We start from the raw sequence: 16258 nt of genomic DNA, 5'->3' as shown, positions 1-16258 counted from the left end.
GAAAGCCTTAAGACTATATTTCAAGAAATGATAAAGAACTACTCAGATCTCTTAGAACCAGAGGGCACAGTGAAGATAGAAAGGACCCATGATGAAAAATTCTCTCCGTCTCCAGGAGAACTGATGAACTCTCAGTGCAAACTGAAGTATAATTTTTTTCATTTTCTTTCTTTTTCTTGTTTATGTGTTCTCTTTTGCAACATAGCTAATATGGAAATATGAATGTTAAATTTTTAAAAAATGTAATTAGGAAATATTTAACAACATTAAAATATATTTAAAATGAATTAAAATGTTTAAAAATGTAATTGGAAAAAATAAAAATATATCTAAACAAAAAAAATCTAACATATTGCTTACTATGTGCCAGAACTAGTTGCTTTATCATCTCTGAGCTACGCCATTTTGAAAAATGTGAATGTGAAGAGCGGTAGAAAAGAGAGAGAGAGACAGACAAACACAGGGAGAGAGAGAGAGACACACACACACACACACATAGACACAGACACACAGACACACACACACACACACACACATACGCACGCGCGCGGAGAGAGCGTGTCTGTGTATCTGTCTGTGTCTGCGTGTGACTACAATCCCCAGCATGCCCCGCGACGTCCCTCCTCCAGTTCCCAGGAGGCCATGGACCGAAGAAAGCCCAGGTGCTCCCGGCATGCCGCGCGGTGGCTGAGTTTGAAACTGTCTACATTCCCTGCTCCAAAATGAGCGCCTCGCAGCTACCCCCGACGTGGCAGCTCTACCAGCTAGATACCCGCATCTCTACCTTCCAGAACTGGCCTTTCACGGAGGATTGCGCCTGCACCCCGAAGCGGGTGAGACGTATGAGCCGCACACGCGGGACGCTGCTTCCTGCCGGGCCGGTTAATTCAGGCTGCACCCCCGCCCCCTTTCCCCCTTCTCCCTTCCCCCACCCCTGCGGTCTTGTCGCGGTCTCCCTCACCTCTTTCTCGCCCTTGACCTTTCCCCGCCTTCCCTCGCCCTTCTCGTCCTCTCCCCACCTCCATCCTCCGTTTCCTCCCCCCGCCCCGCAAACCGCCCGACCCTCCCTCTCCTCGTCCCCTCTTTCTCATTTTTTTTCACAGCCTCCCAATCTCGCCCTGGCCCCTTCCTGGGGACTCAGTGACTCCGTTTCCCCCGCGTGCTGAGGGTTACAGGATGCTTTGCTCACTGCCAGGTGGTGCGCACCCTCCAATATCACACGTGGGGCTGTTACCCCCGGAGATCAAAGAAAGGGGGAAAGACCCGCGCGTGCAACACTATTTGCAGCGGCTCTTTGTGGTGGTCGAGAGCTGGAAAGCTAGGGGTTGCCCAGCCTCGGGGGATGGCTGAACGGGGTGTGGTACCTGCGTGTGATGGATGCTGTTGCGTGTAAGAGATGATGAGCGGATAGATTTCAGAAAACCCGCAGCTGTAGAGGGGGAGAAGGAAACGCAGGGATGGAGGGATCGCAAACCAAAGTTCCCAGGAAGGGCCGCCTGGAAGGAGTTGGCGGACACAAGCTTTCTTTAAGTCAAGGAGGCAAAGATTTGTTATGCTTTCTCAGCGGGCAAGAGTTCTTGGGGAACCTGCAGCCATAAAGAGGTGCAGGGGGAATCTTTATAGAGGGTTAAAAGGCAAAGCATGTCAGTTTGGTGTTTGGGGATGAGAACTGGATGTTTTGGAATTGGGGTTCAGGCACAGGCACCCAAGCAGAGGCTGTTCGAATTTAAGGTCCAAGCACAAGCACCTCATCAGAAGGATTGCTAGGGACCGCTTCTGGTGCGGGCAGGGGCTCAGAGAGCCACAGGGCTCCTCCTGTTAGATCTAGTGCTACGCTTTATTCTGCCGCTTGAGGCCGGTGACTTGTCCAAGGAATCCGAGGTGGTGTTGCTACTGAGAGGTAGAACTGGGTTTCCCTCGAGTCCAGCGCTGAGCCCCTTGCCACCCTCAGGGGGGAAGGGACAGCCCCATCAGCAAAAACATCTTGGTCGTCCCAGAGAGGGCTTTTACCGGCTCCTGACATAGGAAGGCGTCTAGTACCCTTTTCCTAGTGGTAGTTAATTCTGTCATGAAGCCTTTCTGTTTTAAGGAGTTTACGAAGCTTTTAATCATTTTAGGGATTACAGAGCCTTATAATTGGAAGAGACCTTTGAAGTCATCTAACCCAGCTCATTCTTTTTTTTTGTAAAGAGGATGATCAGACTTTCTGTGATCATGTTCATTACATTAATATATGGTACTACGTTTTCTGCCTGTGGGGTGCCTTACCTCCCTCATTTTTAGCTATCCTGTTTCTTTTTTTTTCTTTTACTTTTTTAAAAATTTATTTAATATTTTTAGTTTTCAGCATTGATTTTCATAAGAGTTTGAATTACAAATTTTCTCTCCATTTCTACCCCCCCCCCCACTCCAAGATGGCATATATTCTGATTGCTCTGTTCCCCAGTCAGCCCTCCCTTCTGTCACCCCACTCCCCACCCCCCCCATCCCCTTTTCCCTTACTTTCTTATAGGGCAAGGTAGATTTCTATGTGCCATTGCCTGTATATCTTATTTGCTAGTTGCATGCAAAAACTTTTTTTTAACATCTGCTTTTAAATCTTTAAGTTCCAAATTCTCTCCCCTCTTCCCTTCCCACCCACCCTTTCTAAGAAGGCAAGCAATTCAACATAGGCCACATGTGTATCATTAGGTAAAACCCTTCCACAATACTCATGTAGCGAAAGACTATATTTTGCTCCTTCCTGTCCTATCCCCCTTGATTCAGTTTTCTCACTTGACCCTGTCCCTTTTTGAAAGTGTTTGTTTTTGATTACCTTCTCCCCCGTCTGCCCTCCCTTCTGTCATCTCCTCTTTTTTATCTCCTTCCTCCTTCTTTCCTGTGGGGTAAGATACCCAATTGAGTGTGTATGTTTTTTCTTCCTCAGGTCAAATCTGATGAGAGCAAGATTCACTCATTCCCCCTCACCTGCCCCCTCTTCCCTTCCTACAGAACTTCGCTTTTTTGCCACTTTTATGCAAAATAATTTACTCCATTCTATCCCTCCCTTTCTCCCTCTCTCAATATATTCCTCTCTCATCCCTTAATTTGATTTTATTGTTTTAGATATCATCCCTTCATATTCAGCTCACCTTGTGGTCGTTCGCGCTCTCTCTCTCTCTCTCTCTCTCTCTCTCTCTCTCTCTCTCTAGTGCTCTCTCTCTCTCTCTCTCTATATATATATATATATCCCCCCTTCAGCTACCCTAATACTCAGTCTCTCAGACCTCAGTCTCATGAATTACACACATCATCTTTCCATGTAGGAATGTAAACAAAACAGTTCCACTTTAGCAAGTCCCTTATGATTTCTCTTTCTTGTTTACCTTTTCATGCTTCTCTTGATTCTTGTGTTTGAAAGTCAGATTTTCTGTTCAGCTCTGGTCTTTTTCACTGAGAAAGCTTGCAAGTCCTCTATTTTATTGAAAGTCCATACTTTGCCTTGCAGCATGATACTCAGTTTTGCTGGGTAGGTGATTCTTGGTTTTAATCCTAGCTCATTGGCTGAACTGTGAACTCCTTTCACTCTGTCCCCGAAGTATTTCCCACTAACCTTCTCTATTGTCTTTGGTGTTTGTGGGTTGAGAAGTCTGGTAACTGCCACAGCTCACGGATTCAGGGCCAGGGCCTGTTCCGCCGGGCTCTGGGTCTGGTTGGTCCCGTGGCGATCCATGCTGGGCTTGGCTCTGCTGCGCTGCCAGCTCCATGTCATAGACCTTACCCAGCAACCATCCAGGCTGTCCTGGGCTGGAGCCCTGCTTCCCTCTGCTATTTCGTGGGTATTGCAGTTCTAGAATTTGTTCAGAACCATTTTTATAGGTGTTTGGAGGGTCCTGGGGGAGAGCTTTAGGTTAAGTCCCTGCTTTCCAGCCACCATCTTGGCTCCACCCCCTCTATCCTGTTTCTTTTTAATAAAGCAGCAGCTAGGTGACACAGTAGGTAGAGCTCTGGGCCTGCAGACATTAGCTGTAGGAGTCAGGGTGGGTCATTTAACCTCTGCCTCAGTTTCTTCCACTGTAAAATGGGGGTAATAACATTTACCTGGCAGGATTATTGTGTGGATCAAATGAGATAATATTTGTTTTGGGGATTTTTATGTTTAGTTTTTGAATTTTTTTTGTTTTTTTGAAGCACATAGTTTTCTTTTTAATTCCAAATTCTCTCCCTTCTACCACCTCTTTCCCCAATGAAAAGGTAAGAAAAACGAAACCTATTACACATGTTAATTATACAAAACAAATTTATACATTAGCCATGTGTCCCATCCCCTCCCCCCATCAAAAAAAGAAGAAGCTTCGATCTGCACTCTTAAGTCCATCAAGTTCTCTCTCTAGAGGTGCATAGCATGTTTCTTCAAGAGTCCTTTGAAATTGTAGTGGTTGTGTTGATCCAAATTACCAAGTAAATTACCAAAGTTGAGTATTTTTATAATATTGCTGTTACTGTGTAGATTGTTCTGCTGACACACTTTGCATCAGTTCATGTAACTCCAGGTTTTTCTGAAATCATCCCTTTTATTATTTCTTACAGCATAATAGTATTCCATCACATTTGTATACCATAACTCATTTCCCAGTTTATGGGCATCCCCTCAGTCTCCAATTCTTTGCCACCATAAAAAGGGCTGCTGTAAATATTTTGACCTTTGGGGTATAGCCCTAATTGTGATGTTGCTGGGTCTGCACATTTTTGTAGCATTTTGAGCATGGTTCTGAATTGCTTTCCCAAAGAGTTGTGTTAGTCCACAGTTCCCTCAACAATGCATTATGTGCCTGTTTTCCCATATAACCACCAGTATACTTGTCATTTTCCCTTTTTGTCATCTTAGCCAATCTGATGTGTATAAGGTGGTACCTCAGAGTTGATTTTACTTGTATTTCTCTAATTATTGATTTAGAGCATTTTTTCATATGCTTATTGTTTTGATTTCTTCCTCTGTAAACTGCCTATTCATATCCCTTCATATATATCAGTACTGTCCAAAATGCGGCCACCTACAAGCATAGAAATTTACATAATGCTTTAGTAAAGAAAGCCGAGCTACCGTAGCGCTCTCACTAAAATGGCAAATCAAAATGTGTTGTCTATTGTTTCAATAAAAACCTAAGGTTGGACAGCCCTGATATATATGATTCATATCCTATATAGTTTAGAAATGAGACCTTTACCAAAGAAATTTTCTGCATCCTCCCCACCCCCACCCACTTCTGTCCCAGTTTCCTGCTTTTCTTCTAATTTTAGCTGTTTTGTTTACACAAAAACTTTTTAGTTTTATGTAATCAAAATGAACTGTTTTCCCTCCTATGAACCTCTCTGTCTCTTGATTGGTCATGAACTCCTCTCTTAGCTATAAACTTGGCAGGTAATTTCTTCCCTATTCCGCTAATTTTTTTTTGAACTTGTTAATTTGTTCAAGATGTTGTTTATCAAATAGTGAGTTCTTGCTGCATTATCCTTGAATTTGTCAAACACTTGGTGGTTGTGTTCATTTGCTTCTGTATGTTATGTACCTAATCTGTTCCTCAGATCAACCTATTTCTTAACCAGTACCAATTTGTGGTATATTTTGAAATCCGGTACTGTTAGGCCCCCTTCCTTCCCAGTCTTTTTTTCGTTGATTCCCTTGAGACTCTTGACTTTTCATTTTTCCAGATGAATTTTTCTAAAAAAAAAATCTACAAGATAATATTTGCAAAGCTCCTGGCACATAGTAGGCTCTATATAAATGCTAGCCATCATCATCTTTATTGTTGTTATCATTAAAGAAGGACACTAAGACACGGAATGGGTCTTTACATAGTTAAAGAGCTAAAAAGAGCGCTCAGTAAAGAGTGGAGCCTGAGACTTGTGACTCTTAGTTCAGTACTCTTCCATCTATACTCAGATGATGGCTTCCCATCCTTCAACTCTGCCACCTTTACATGTGACCCCCAAAAAAGGTAATGTTCTGAAACTCATGTCTTTTCCCATTCTTCATACCCCCAAATCCCAACAAAGATCCTTACTTATTTTGGAGTGTTTCCAAGACTCAGGAATTCTTTCTTTGCTTTTCCTTTCCCTTCCTTTTTAGAGTTGGTAAGGCATAGCCCCTTACCTGTCTAGATAGAGACACTTTGGGATCCAGTTTACCACTATGCCCAAAACTAGAAAGAAGACTGGTACTCTATACTCTACCTGCTTGATCTCCTGGCTCTCTGGAGCTCTGTGTTCTTAAGGAGAAGAGATGCTAGAGATAGTTCTCTTTGGTTTCTCAACTATCCTGACCTACTTTGTTTTGCAGATGGCTGAAGCTGGGTTCATCCATTGCCCAAGTGAAAATGAGCCTGATTTAGCCCAGTGCTTCTTCTGTTTCAAGGAACTAGAGGGTTGGGAGCCAGAGGATGATCCTATGTAAGTCCTTGTCAGACTGACCTAGCCTTGCGCTGCATCAGAATCATACTCCTTACTCTTAAATCTTAACTCTTGTTTTGAAAAGTGATTTTTATTTTGCAGGACAATGAATGTAATTTCAGGCTCCATTAGCTGCCATATAGCTTTATTTGTGAAATGTAAAACTTTTATTCATGAGAAAGCAGCATCTTGGTAGTTTGTTTGATCCACATTAAGTTCTTCTTATCCAATTAAATATTTCACTCTTATGAAATATAAAGAATCACGATGTATATTTTATTTCATATTCAATCACGTATTCTATTCATATTCAGTTACAATGTATTGTATGGAAATGATTAAAGAGGCCAGGGATATTAGAGGGGCAGGATGATAGCAATCTTTAAGTATCTGAAAGGTTGTCATGTGGAAAATTAACAAGTGTTTTCAAGTGCTTACTGTTCCAGATACTGTACTGGTGGGTAGAGTTACAAAAACAAAGATGAAGCAATCCCTGTCCTCACAGAGTTTATGTTCTGTAGGGGGGAAAAGCGTGTTTACATACAAGTATATTTTTAAAAAATACGTAGTTGTTTGCAGGGGATACTTTGGAAACTGGAGGATCAGGAAGTGCCTCAAGTAGGAGGGTGGTATTCAAGTTGAGCTTTGAAGGAAACTGGGGATTATAAAAGGTGGAAGTGAAGGTAGAGTCCATTCTAGGACAGTTTGTGAAAAAGCATAGAGATAAGACATGGAATGTTGTGTGTGTAAGGAAGAGCAAGGCTAGTTTGGATTGTAGAGTGTGTGCAGGAGAGAAATGTGAAAGAAAGCTTAAAAGATTGTCAGGTTGTAAAGCTCTTTAGATGCCAAACAGAAGAGATTTTATTTGATTCTACACATAATAGAAAGCCCCTGGAACTTAGTGAATGAGGTAGTGATATGATCAGACATGTGTTTTAGTAATACCACTTAATCAACTGTCTGAAAGATGGATTCTAGAGGAAAGAAACTTGAGGTATGGTGTCCACTTAGAAGGCTATTGTCAAGTCAGGCCAACAAGCATTTATTAAAAGCTTTTATTAAAAGTATGCCCAGGTATAACTTTTGGGGATACAAAGAAAGGCAAAATTATCCTTTTGGGCAGTTATATGGTACAGTGGAGAGAGGGCTGGGCCTAAAGTCAGGAAGACCTGAGTTCAAATTTGGCCTTAGACACTTAGTAACTCTATAGCCTTAAGCAAATAACTTAACCTCTGTCTGTCTCAGTTTCCTCAACTGTAAAATGGGGATAACAACCCCTCCCTCTCAGGATTGTTGTGAGGCTGAAATGAGATAATATTTGTAAAGCACTTAGCACTGTGCCTGACACATAATAGGTGCTATATAAATGCTTATTCCCTTCTGTTCGCCTTCCCTTTAAGATCAGTTTGACAGCTGAGTGAAGGATGGATTATAGAGGGAAGAGACTTGAAGCAGGAAGACCAACCAACAGGCTGTTACAATAGACTAGGTATGAGGTGATATGGGACTGCACCAAAGTGGTGGCTGTGTCAGAAGAGAGAAGAGGGTATATACAAGAAATGTTAAAAAGGTAAAATAAAGGGGCAGCTAGGTGGCACAGTGGGAAAAGCACCAGCCCTGTAGTCAGGAGGACCTGAGTTCAACTGCCGCCTCAGACACTTACTAGCTGTGTGACCCTGGGCAAATCACTTTACCCCAATTGCTCCCCCCCCCCAAAAAAAATTTAAAATAGGACTTGGCAACAGACTGTTTATAGAGGATGAGAGAGTGAGAAGTGAGGGATAACATCTAGGTGGTAAGCCTGGGTGACTGGAAGGATTGTGATATCTTCGACCATGATAGGGAAGTTAGGAAAACTTTGAGGGAAAGATAATGAAATAAAAGTTGAATATATGGTGGGACATTTATGGGACATACAATTTGCAATGTTTAATAGTCAGTTTGGGATTGAAGTTTGTAGCTTAGGAGGGAGATGAGGGCTGGATAAATTGATTTGGAAATTCTTGGAAGAGGGAGGATAGGAACTGCAATCGTTTATAATAATGTAGAAATCCAACAAACCCCTGATGGCAATAGTGGAAAATTCCGAACTGCTATTGAAGGAGAAATAAAATTTTAAAAACTATGCAAGGATCCAGTAAAGCAGATGGTCTCATCCACTATTGTAACAACTAGTTGTCCTTAGAAAATAGATGCCTGTAGTTTTCTTATATCGTTTACCTCAACCCTCTTCTTAGGTGGACTTGTTAACCAGTAGTATGAAACATTTCCTTACCTTTTCTTTCTTATCCCTGAACTGGGAATGTTTTGTTATTGTGATGATAAATCCTTCCAATTGTATTCCAAATATTCCCCTTTTCTCCTTTGACTGACTCCTTCCTCTATACCTCTTCTTTACTTATCTCTCCCTAATGGCCATAGAATGTACCTGATTATCTATATATTTTAAGTGGTGCTGAAAAGTTATAAATAAAAAACAATATATACTTTAGCAAACTGAAGCTGCTATCAGTCTTTGTTAGCATGCTAATAAATTTCTTTGCTTTCAGTTTGACCTGTTTTTGACCTATATTCATCTGATTGCTCCCTAGTCCCCTTTGCTGCATCTTTATCCAGATCATAGCTGCTAACTGTTGGTCTCTTCCCTATTCCCCATAATTTGTCATAGGCCCACTTCTCCCACTGACTATTTTGCTCAGGGATTGCATGGATTCAATTAGCATCTCTATACAGATAATTCTATCAGGGAAAGAAGAATGGACCTTCTCAAGAGAGACTCCTTCTTCTTCCTTCTCCTCCTCCTCCTCTTCTTCTTCTCCTTCCTTCTCCTTCATCCCTTCCTTCTTTCATTCCTTTCTTTTTGACTCAGGCTTACCTCTTAAGTCTTTGCTTATTTTTACTGGTTATCTATTTTCCTTTTTGCCCTTGTGTGTGTTGGGGCTGGGGCTGGGGGTGGGAATATCTCCCTCTCCTCTCTACGTATTCTCACTTGGTTATCTCATTATTCATTTTTTTATTGGCATCAATTATCACTTTTTTGCATATGACTCCCAAATACATATCTCCATCATTAATCTCTCACTTGAGCTCCTCCCCAGTGCTGTATTTTTGTCTGCTAGATATTTCTACTTTCAGGTTCCATCACTACCTCCAGCTCTGTAAGTTTCAAACTGAACTAATTATCTTCCCTCTAAAACTTTCCCTCTTCCCAATTTGCCAGTCTTCATAATGACCTGGGTTTAAAACTTTGGAGTTATTTTTGAACTCTTTCTAAAAAAGGACCCCCCGCATTCAAGATCTCTTGAATTTTTACCTCCACAGTGTCCTTTACATCTCTTCTTTTCTCTCTATTCCTACTTGCAGCACCTTAGTCAACCTCTTTCCTGGAGTATTGTAATATCTTCCTTGCTGGTGTCCTTGCCTCCAATCTCTGTCTTCTCTTTCCTTGCCATAGTTGGAAAAGTAATCTTCTACATAGGCCTGACTTTGTCAATGATCTGCTTAAAACCCTTCAATGGCTCTTTCTCTATAAGATAGACCCAAATTCTTCAGTCTGTTTTTAAAGACATTAACAGTCTGGCTTCAGCTTATGTTTCCAACTTTAATTTGCTCTAGTTCCCTTCATATACTTTATTTTATATTCCACCCATATCTGGACTTTTCTTTGTTCTTTAGACATAATTTGACCTCTTCTGTTTAATGTTTATTTGTACAGGCTGTCCCTCTGCCTGGAATGTTCTCTTTGCCTGTTGAAACCTCTTTTTAAAGCAGGTACCACTTCTATGAAGCAATCTCTGATCTCCTACATGTCTTCAATGGAAAATAATCTCTCCCTCAAATTTCTTATAACATTTTGTCTAAATGTTTACTTTTCCCTTACTGCATTCTGTCTTGTTTCCTCATTTGTATACTTATTTTATCTCCCAGCCCCATTAAATTGTAAATGTCCCAAGGCAAAGATTTTTATTTCTTTTTAATATAAATTTGTGTTGGCAACCAAAAGTATGGTTTTGATGAACTTGGGAAACAGGTTATATAGAATGAGGTGTTAATAATAGACTGTAGAATCTGACATCCTAAACATAACTTTTATTTTATATCTAGATTTCTTTCTCTTGATATTCTGTATTCATTTGCTAGGTTGGAACATAAAAAGCACGCACCTAGCTGTGCCTTCATCAGCATTAAGAAGAAGATTGAAGATTTAACACTCGAAGAGTTTCTGAAATTGGACAAAGAAAGAGCCAAAAACATGATTGTATGTATAGCTCAAAATCCCACTTAAGTGTGAACCCTATTTAGCTTTTCTTATTGAACATCTACTCTGTGCCTTGAGGATGTAGAAGTAACCAACCCTGTCCTTAAGGTGCTTCAGTCTTCTTGGGGAAACCAAATAGTACACATTTACACATGTAAAAGAACTAGTGAATAAGACACCTAAGTATCAGATAGAGTGGCAATACCTGTTATAACGTATCTTCTCAAGCAACCTGAAGCATGTAGGATACATTAAAAGGGACTTCCATGTTATGAGATGAATTTGAACTATTGTAATAAAAAAGAACAGATTAGGAGTCAATATCTGACTCCTGATCCACATTTTAACACTAACCAGTTGTGACCATGAGTAAATTGGGGAATCAAAATCTTAGAGAAATTTTCTAGGACAGGCCTATACAACATATGGCCTGCAAGTTACTCGCGGCCACCAAAGGATTTCAGGCAACCGGCGAAAAATGTAGAGTTGCCACTGCACACTCTCCTGTTTGTCATGTGTCCCGTGGCAACCAGCCATTGTCAGTCTGTCTCTAGTCTATCTGTGGCCTGAAGAAGTTTACAAGTCGTACAGGTCTACTCTAGGAGGAAGATGTTGTAGTAGATGATCTCTAAGAGGTTAATATTAGCGCTAAAATTCCATGATTCTCTAATTTGAATTCAATCCTCTTGTGTTGTCTGTATCAAATTTCAACGCGCACATCCCAGTTGCTGTTTGTCTTTCATACTCGAAGAAGAGCAGTGACATCACATTGTTAGGGTCAAGGTACAGTGTGTTTGACTGTGGCTGATCAGTCCAATATGAGTTTGGAAGAAGGCTCTACCACAGGTCGGGCACAGATAGTCCGTTTGCACCTTTGGGATGGAGATGTCTCTAGATTTGTGCATTACACATTTCCTTTTTTGCTGCTGTGATTTGATGCCTGCACATCATGCTGGGCAGTCCTGTGCCTCCCACATCTCACAATCACTAATAAAGTAAATGGAAAGTGGAATTCCATGGGGCAGTGATTTAAAGAGGAGAGACTACTTGACCTAGATCTTGAAGGCAATACAGTGTTTTAGATTGTTGAAGACTATGGGGAGTGCATTCTGAAAATCACCATGTCCAATGGCTTAGAAGAAATGATGAAAATATGAGTTCTAGGGATAGTGAAGACATTGGCCTGAAGTTGACCTGTAAAAAATAAGGTTGGACAGATAGAATGGAGGTCTTTAAAAATAAAACTGTGTAGAGGATTGTATTCAATTCATAAACTTAGTATAGCTATATTGTTATGACTCAAAGAAAACCAGAGTTTGTGAGGAGTCATAATTGGGAGCCTCCTAAAAGGCAACGGAGTGAAGTATGGTTGATGTAAATAGACTGCAAGGTTTTTTTATTCATTTTGAACTGAAATATAAAATCGGGGGGAAAAGAGGACATTTCCATGTACACAGCAGAATATAAAGCAAAGATTCAATATAAAACCATACATTTCTATTTCAGACTATTTTTTTAAACTATGCAACAAATGCCACACATTGTTTTCAAAGCTATCCAGCTTTTCTGTACTTCCTTCTAAGTTTTCTTTTGTTCTCTACAGTGAACTTTTTCTCCCTCCCTTCCCACCTAGCCCTAGAGAAGGCTACAATTAAACACGAACACACACACACACACACACACACACCCCTAAGACTATTCATATTTGTCCTTGTCACCTTTTTCTCTGGAGGTAGATAGCATCTCCCTTCATAGACCAAGTCTTTCCATGTTTTTCTAAAACCAGCTAACTCATTATTTCTTATAGCACAGTAGTATTCATCACAATCGTATCCCACAACTTGTTTAGCCATTCCCCAATTGAAGGGCCTCTGTCATTTGAGCCAATTTGATAGATGTAAGATGATATCTCAGTTGTTTTAATTTGTATTTCTTTAATCAACAATCATTTAGAGCATTTTTCATATGACTATCTGTACTTTATTCTACATCAAAAAACTGTCTGTTCTTATCCTTTGACCATTTGTCAGTTGGGGAATGACTTGTATTAGAAACTTGACAAAAGTCTTTGTATATTTGAGAAATGAGACCTTTATTTGAGAGACTGTCTGAAAAATCTCCCCTAATTTTCTACTTTCCTTCTAATCTTGGCTACATTGGTATTATTTGTATGAGAACTTTTACATTTAATATAATCAAAATTAGCCATTTTACACCTCACAATGCTGTCTATCTCTTGTTTATTCATAAATTGTTCTCCTGTCCGTGAGTCTGATAGGTGATGTGTTCCATGTTCTTCTAATTTTCTTGTGATATCTTCCTTTCTATCTTAGTCATGTGTCCATTTTGACCATCTCTTGGTACATGGTTTAAGATAATGGTGCATGCCTAATTTCTGCCAGATGGTTTTCAAGCTTGTCATCTTATACCTATCAGATTAGTTAAAGTGATAGATGCCCTTCAACTGGGGAATGGCTAAATGAGTTGTGGTATATGATTGTGATGAATACTACTGTGCTATCAGAAATGATGAGTTAGTTGGTTTTAGAAAAACAGGAAAGACTTGGATCTATGAAGGAAGATGCTATCTACCTCAAGAGAAAGAAGTGACAAAGAGAAATATGTATAGTCTTAGGGGTGTGTGTGTGTGTTTGTGTTTAGTTGTAGCCTTCTCTAGGGCTAGGTGGGAAGGGAGGGAGAAAAAGTTCACTATAGAGAACAAAAGAAAACTTGGAAGGAAGCACAGAAAAGCTGGGTAGCTTTGAAAACAACGTGTAGCATTTATTGCATAGTTTTAAAAAAAGTAAATAGTCTTAAATAGAAATGTATGGTTTTATATTGAATCCTTGCTTTATATTCTGCTGTGTGTATGGAAATGTGGAAATGTCCTCCCCGCCCCCCCACCATCTTGTTTAATATTTAAGTTTAAAATAAATAAAAAATTTAAAAAATTAATCAAGTAAATTCTGATTAGCTGAATATTTTCTTTTCAGTTTAATAGATAAAGATCTCAACTTTTTGAGCAGACCAAATTATAAAAAAATACATTTTTATTGCCCTAGACTACGTGAATATGTAAAGAACATTTTTTAAAGTAGTACATACATTTCACTTTTCCTCTCCTAAAAGGGGCCCACTTCCTTCCCCTCCTCCCCGTAGAATGAAGAGGGAGAGCATAAAGAATAATTGAGCAAAGCTTGGTGGTGAATTTGATGCCGACTTTGAAGAGAGGCGATGAGCGCAGGACAATCCTGGGCAACGAGAGAGTCTCAGTGCCGCTTACAGACATGGGAGATTGGGAAGAACGCTAGCACTTGTGAGAATGGATTAATTCCTGAGGACAGGGTTTGGGAAACAGCTGGATGTATCTGTGGTTTTCTTCACCTTGCCTCAGTACTCCTTTGTAAAGCAAAGAAGAGCAGTCAGTGATGAGAATAGAAGAGGTTTGAGAGAAGAGCTAGATTGCTGCGATATGTGCTAGAAAAGAGGAGGAGGAAGTATAAGGAGCTGGTGACAGTGGGCGCGATGTCAGATATTTCAGAGGTCAAGGATGTGGGTAGACAGTGTGTCCTTGAGTTTCAGGAGAGTGAAGCCTCAGGGCAGGATGGAATGGATGATGAGGAAATAGAATGCCCTCCAATCCAAAGAGGCATCTCAGTGTTTTAGGGAGATTTCTGTTTTGTAGTAAGTACTTTTCTTGCCACTAAAGTCTGTCTTAGTAGACTGGCTTTTGATTCTTGCAGTGGGAGATGCTCTGGGTTTCTTCATAAAAATGATAAAGTTGATGAATGAACAAAGAGACTTATCTCTTATCAAGCATTGTCTCTGTGTATTTGACTATCTTGCTTATTGAAGTCCTAGAAAATATTTCTGTTTAGCTCCTGAGATGAGCTTGAAGCTTTTTGTACCATTATAATATCTTGTTACTTTGCTCTAGGTAAAGGAAACCTCCCGGAAAAGAACTGAATTTGAAGAGCGTGCAAAGGAAGTACGGCGTGCCATTGAGCAACTGGCTGCATTGGAATAACTCCTCTCTCCTTGATATCTTATCCCACAGCTTAATCAGTATTTTGTAGGCCTATTCTCCAAATATTCATGTGGAACTGCTTAATGATGCCTTACAACAGAGGAGAACTTTGGAAATTTGAGTTAGATTTCATCAGCTATTTTTTGCTTGAAGATGGTGCCAGGTGCAGCTTGATTTCATCTTGTCCAGCTAGTGTCTATGGCGTTGGTGACTTCTATCTTTTTCTGAACTATTTTTGTATTTTTATATTGCTTCCCCCTGACCTTGCCAGGTACTAGATAGAAACCTGGTGAGAGGTAGAAGGGACTAACAGCACTGAATCCATTCTCATATTGCTATTCATGACTGACAAACTTTCTCATAGCTAGTACTGTTATAGTAACCATTTGTTGTCTGATTTTCTATCTCTACATCCTGGGATTTGAGGGTAAAAATGTTCTGTTTGTGGGTGAATTCATAATCCCATGGTAAATATACAATTGGTTCATTAAGGATGCCATATTTTTATACTTTGTATAATACTACTTTGGATTTATATTGTACCACTTTTACATTGTACATAAAGCAATTTGAATATTAGTTCATTTATCATAATGACCTTTTGAAGGTACTGTTTGTTGCCTTTGTTTTATCCTATCAGGAATATGAATGCTTCCCACACAAGACCTGAACAAAATCGCATCACTTAACAAAACCTTTGAATGATGCCATGTATTTTATAGATTAGCAGTTTGGCTATTTGTAGCAATACCCATTTTTTGTATAAGTACTAGTAAATACATTTTATGATTCAACAATCTCAAATACAGAGAAATAATGCCTTAAAAAAAACCCCAGCACTCATTCTCTTAGTTGATGTTTGTAATTGAGTCTCTTTCAAATAGCTGCAGCATCGTAAAAGGTACGAAGAGTACTCTCCTGCTTTGATTTCATTTGTTAAAAGAAGCTAATTACAATGGAAAAGTTGCACAACCTCTGCAAAATCAAATTCCCATAATGCCAAACAAGCCTTTTCCAAGGTCTGGGCACACTGCTGTTCTTTCCCCCCAGAACAATTCCCAAAGTACCTAGTACTTTACATGGGAGTATGTCTGTGGATAATGGTGGTGATGGATAGTATGGAATATTTGAAATGTGTCTAGTGAGGACTGCTTTATGTTATTGTTTCTATTACTTTTTCAGTAATGATTAAAACTAAGCAGGTCAGTATTCACCTGTCTTTCAAATGCAGTATAGTCGCATGGATTTTTTTTTAAACTGGATTAGAACACATATTTTTGTTCCGTTGCATTTTTACATTGGTACTCCCTCTCTGCATCTCTGTGGTCGTAAAATTCATGGCACTTGGGTTCTGGTCACACTCTTTAGAGCTGCATCATCAGCTAACATTTGAAAATTCAGATTTATTATTGTGGTAGGTATAAGATTAGGGGAAAAAAATGAGCTATAGTTCATATACTATGCCAGCTCATAGCACCAACAAAAAAAGTATGATACGTTTTCAACTTTGGCTGTTTTTCTATGGCAAATCTTGCTTTCAACTT

General features: G+C 39.9%; 1 protein-coding gene across 1 annotated transcript; it reads left to right on the top strand.

Moving 5' to 3' along the window:
* The first annotated feature begins 633 nt into the window (after nt 1-633).
* Nucleotides 634-15923, top strand: BIRC5 (baculoviral IAP repeat containing 5). Its single transcript, XM_036757159.1, has 4 exons — nt 634-833; nt 6320-6429; nt 10570-10687; nt 14625-15923. Exons 1-4 carry the CDS (start codon nt 723-725, stop codon nt 14712-14714), a joined length of 429 nt encoding a protein of 142 aa, XP_036613054.1. The 5' UTR covers nt 634-722; the 3' UTR covers nt 14715-15923.
* Nucleotides 15924-16258: the final 335 nt, after the last annotated feature.

This window comes from Trichosurus vulpecula, chromosome 4, assembly GCF_011100635.1.
Source record: "Trichosurus vulpecula isolate mTriVul1 chromosome 4, mTriVul1.pri, whole genome shotgun sequence".
Lineage (NCBI taxonomy): Eukaryota > Metazoa > Chordata > Mammalia > Diprotodontia > Phalangeridae > Trichosurus > Trichosurus vulpecula.
The sequence above is the reverse complement of the archived record's forward strand: the minus strand, read 5'-3'. Positions and strand labels throughout refer to the sequence as shown.

Excerpts from the sequence above, each read along its gene's own strand:
- BIRC5 (XM_036757159.1), top strand. The coding sequence starts at position 723 with ATGAGCGCCTCGCAGCTACCCCCGACGTGGCAGCTCTACCAGCTAGAT. Across the intron at positions 834-6,319 it reads GCGCCTGCACCCCGAAGCGG|ATGGCTGAAGCTGGGTTCAT; the intron begins GTGAGACGTATG and ends TTTGTTTTGCAG. Across the intron at positions 10,688-14,624 it reads AAAGAGCCAAAAACATGATT|GTAAAGGAAACCTCCCGGAA; the intron begins GTATGTATAGCT and ends ACTTTGCTCTAG.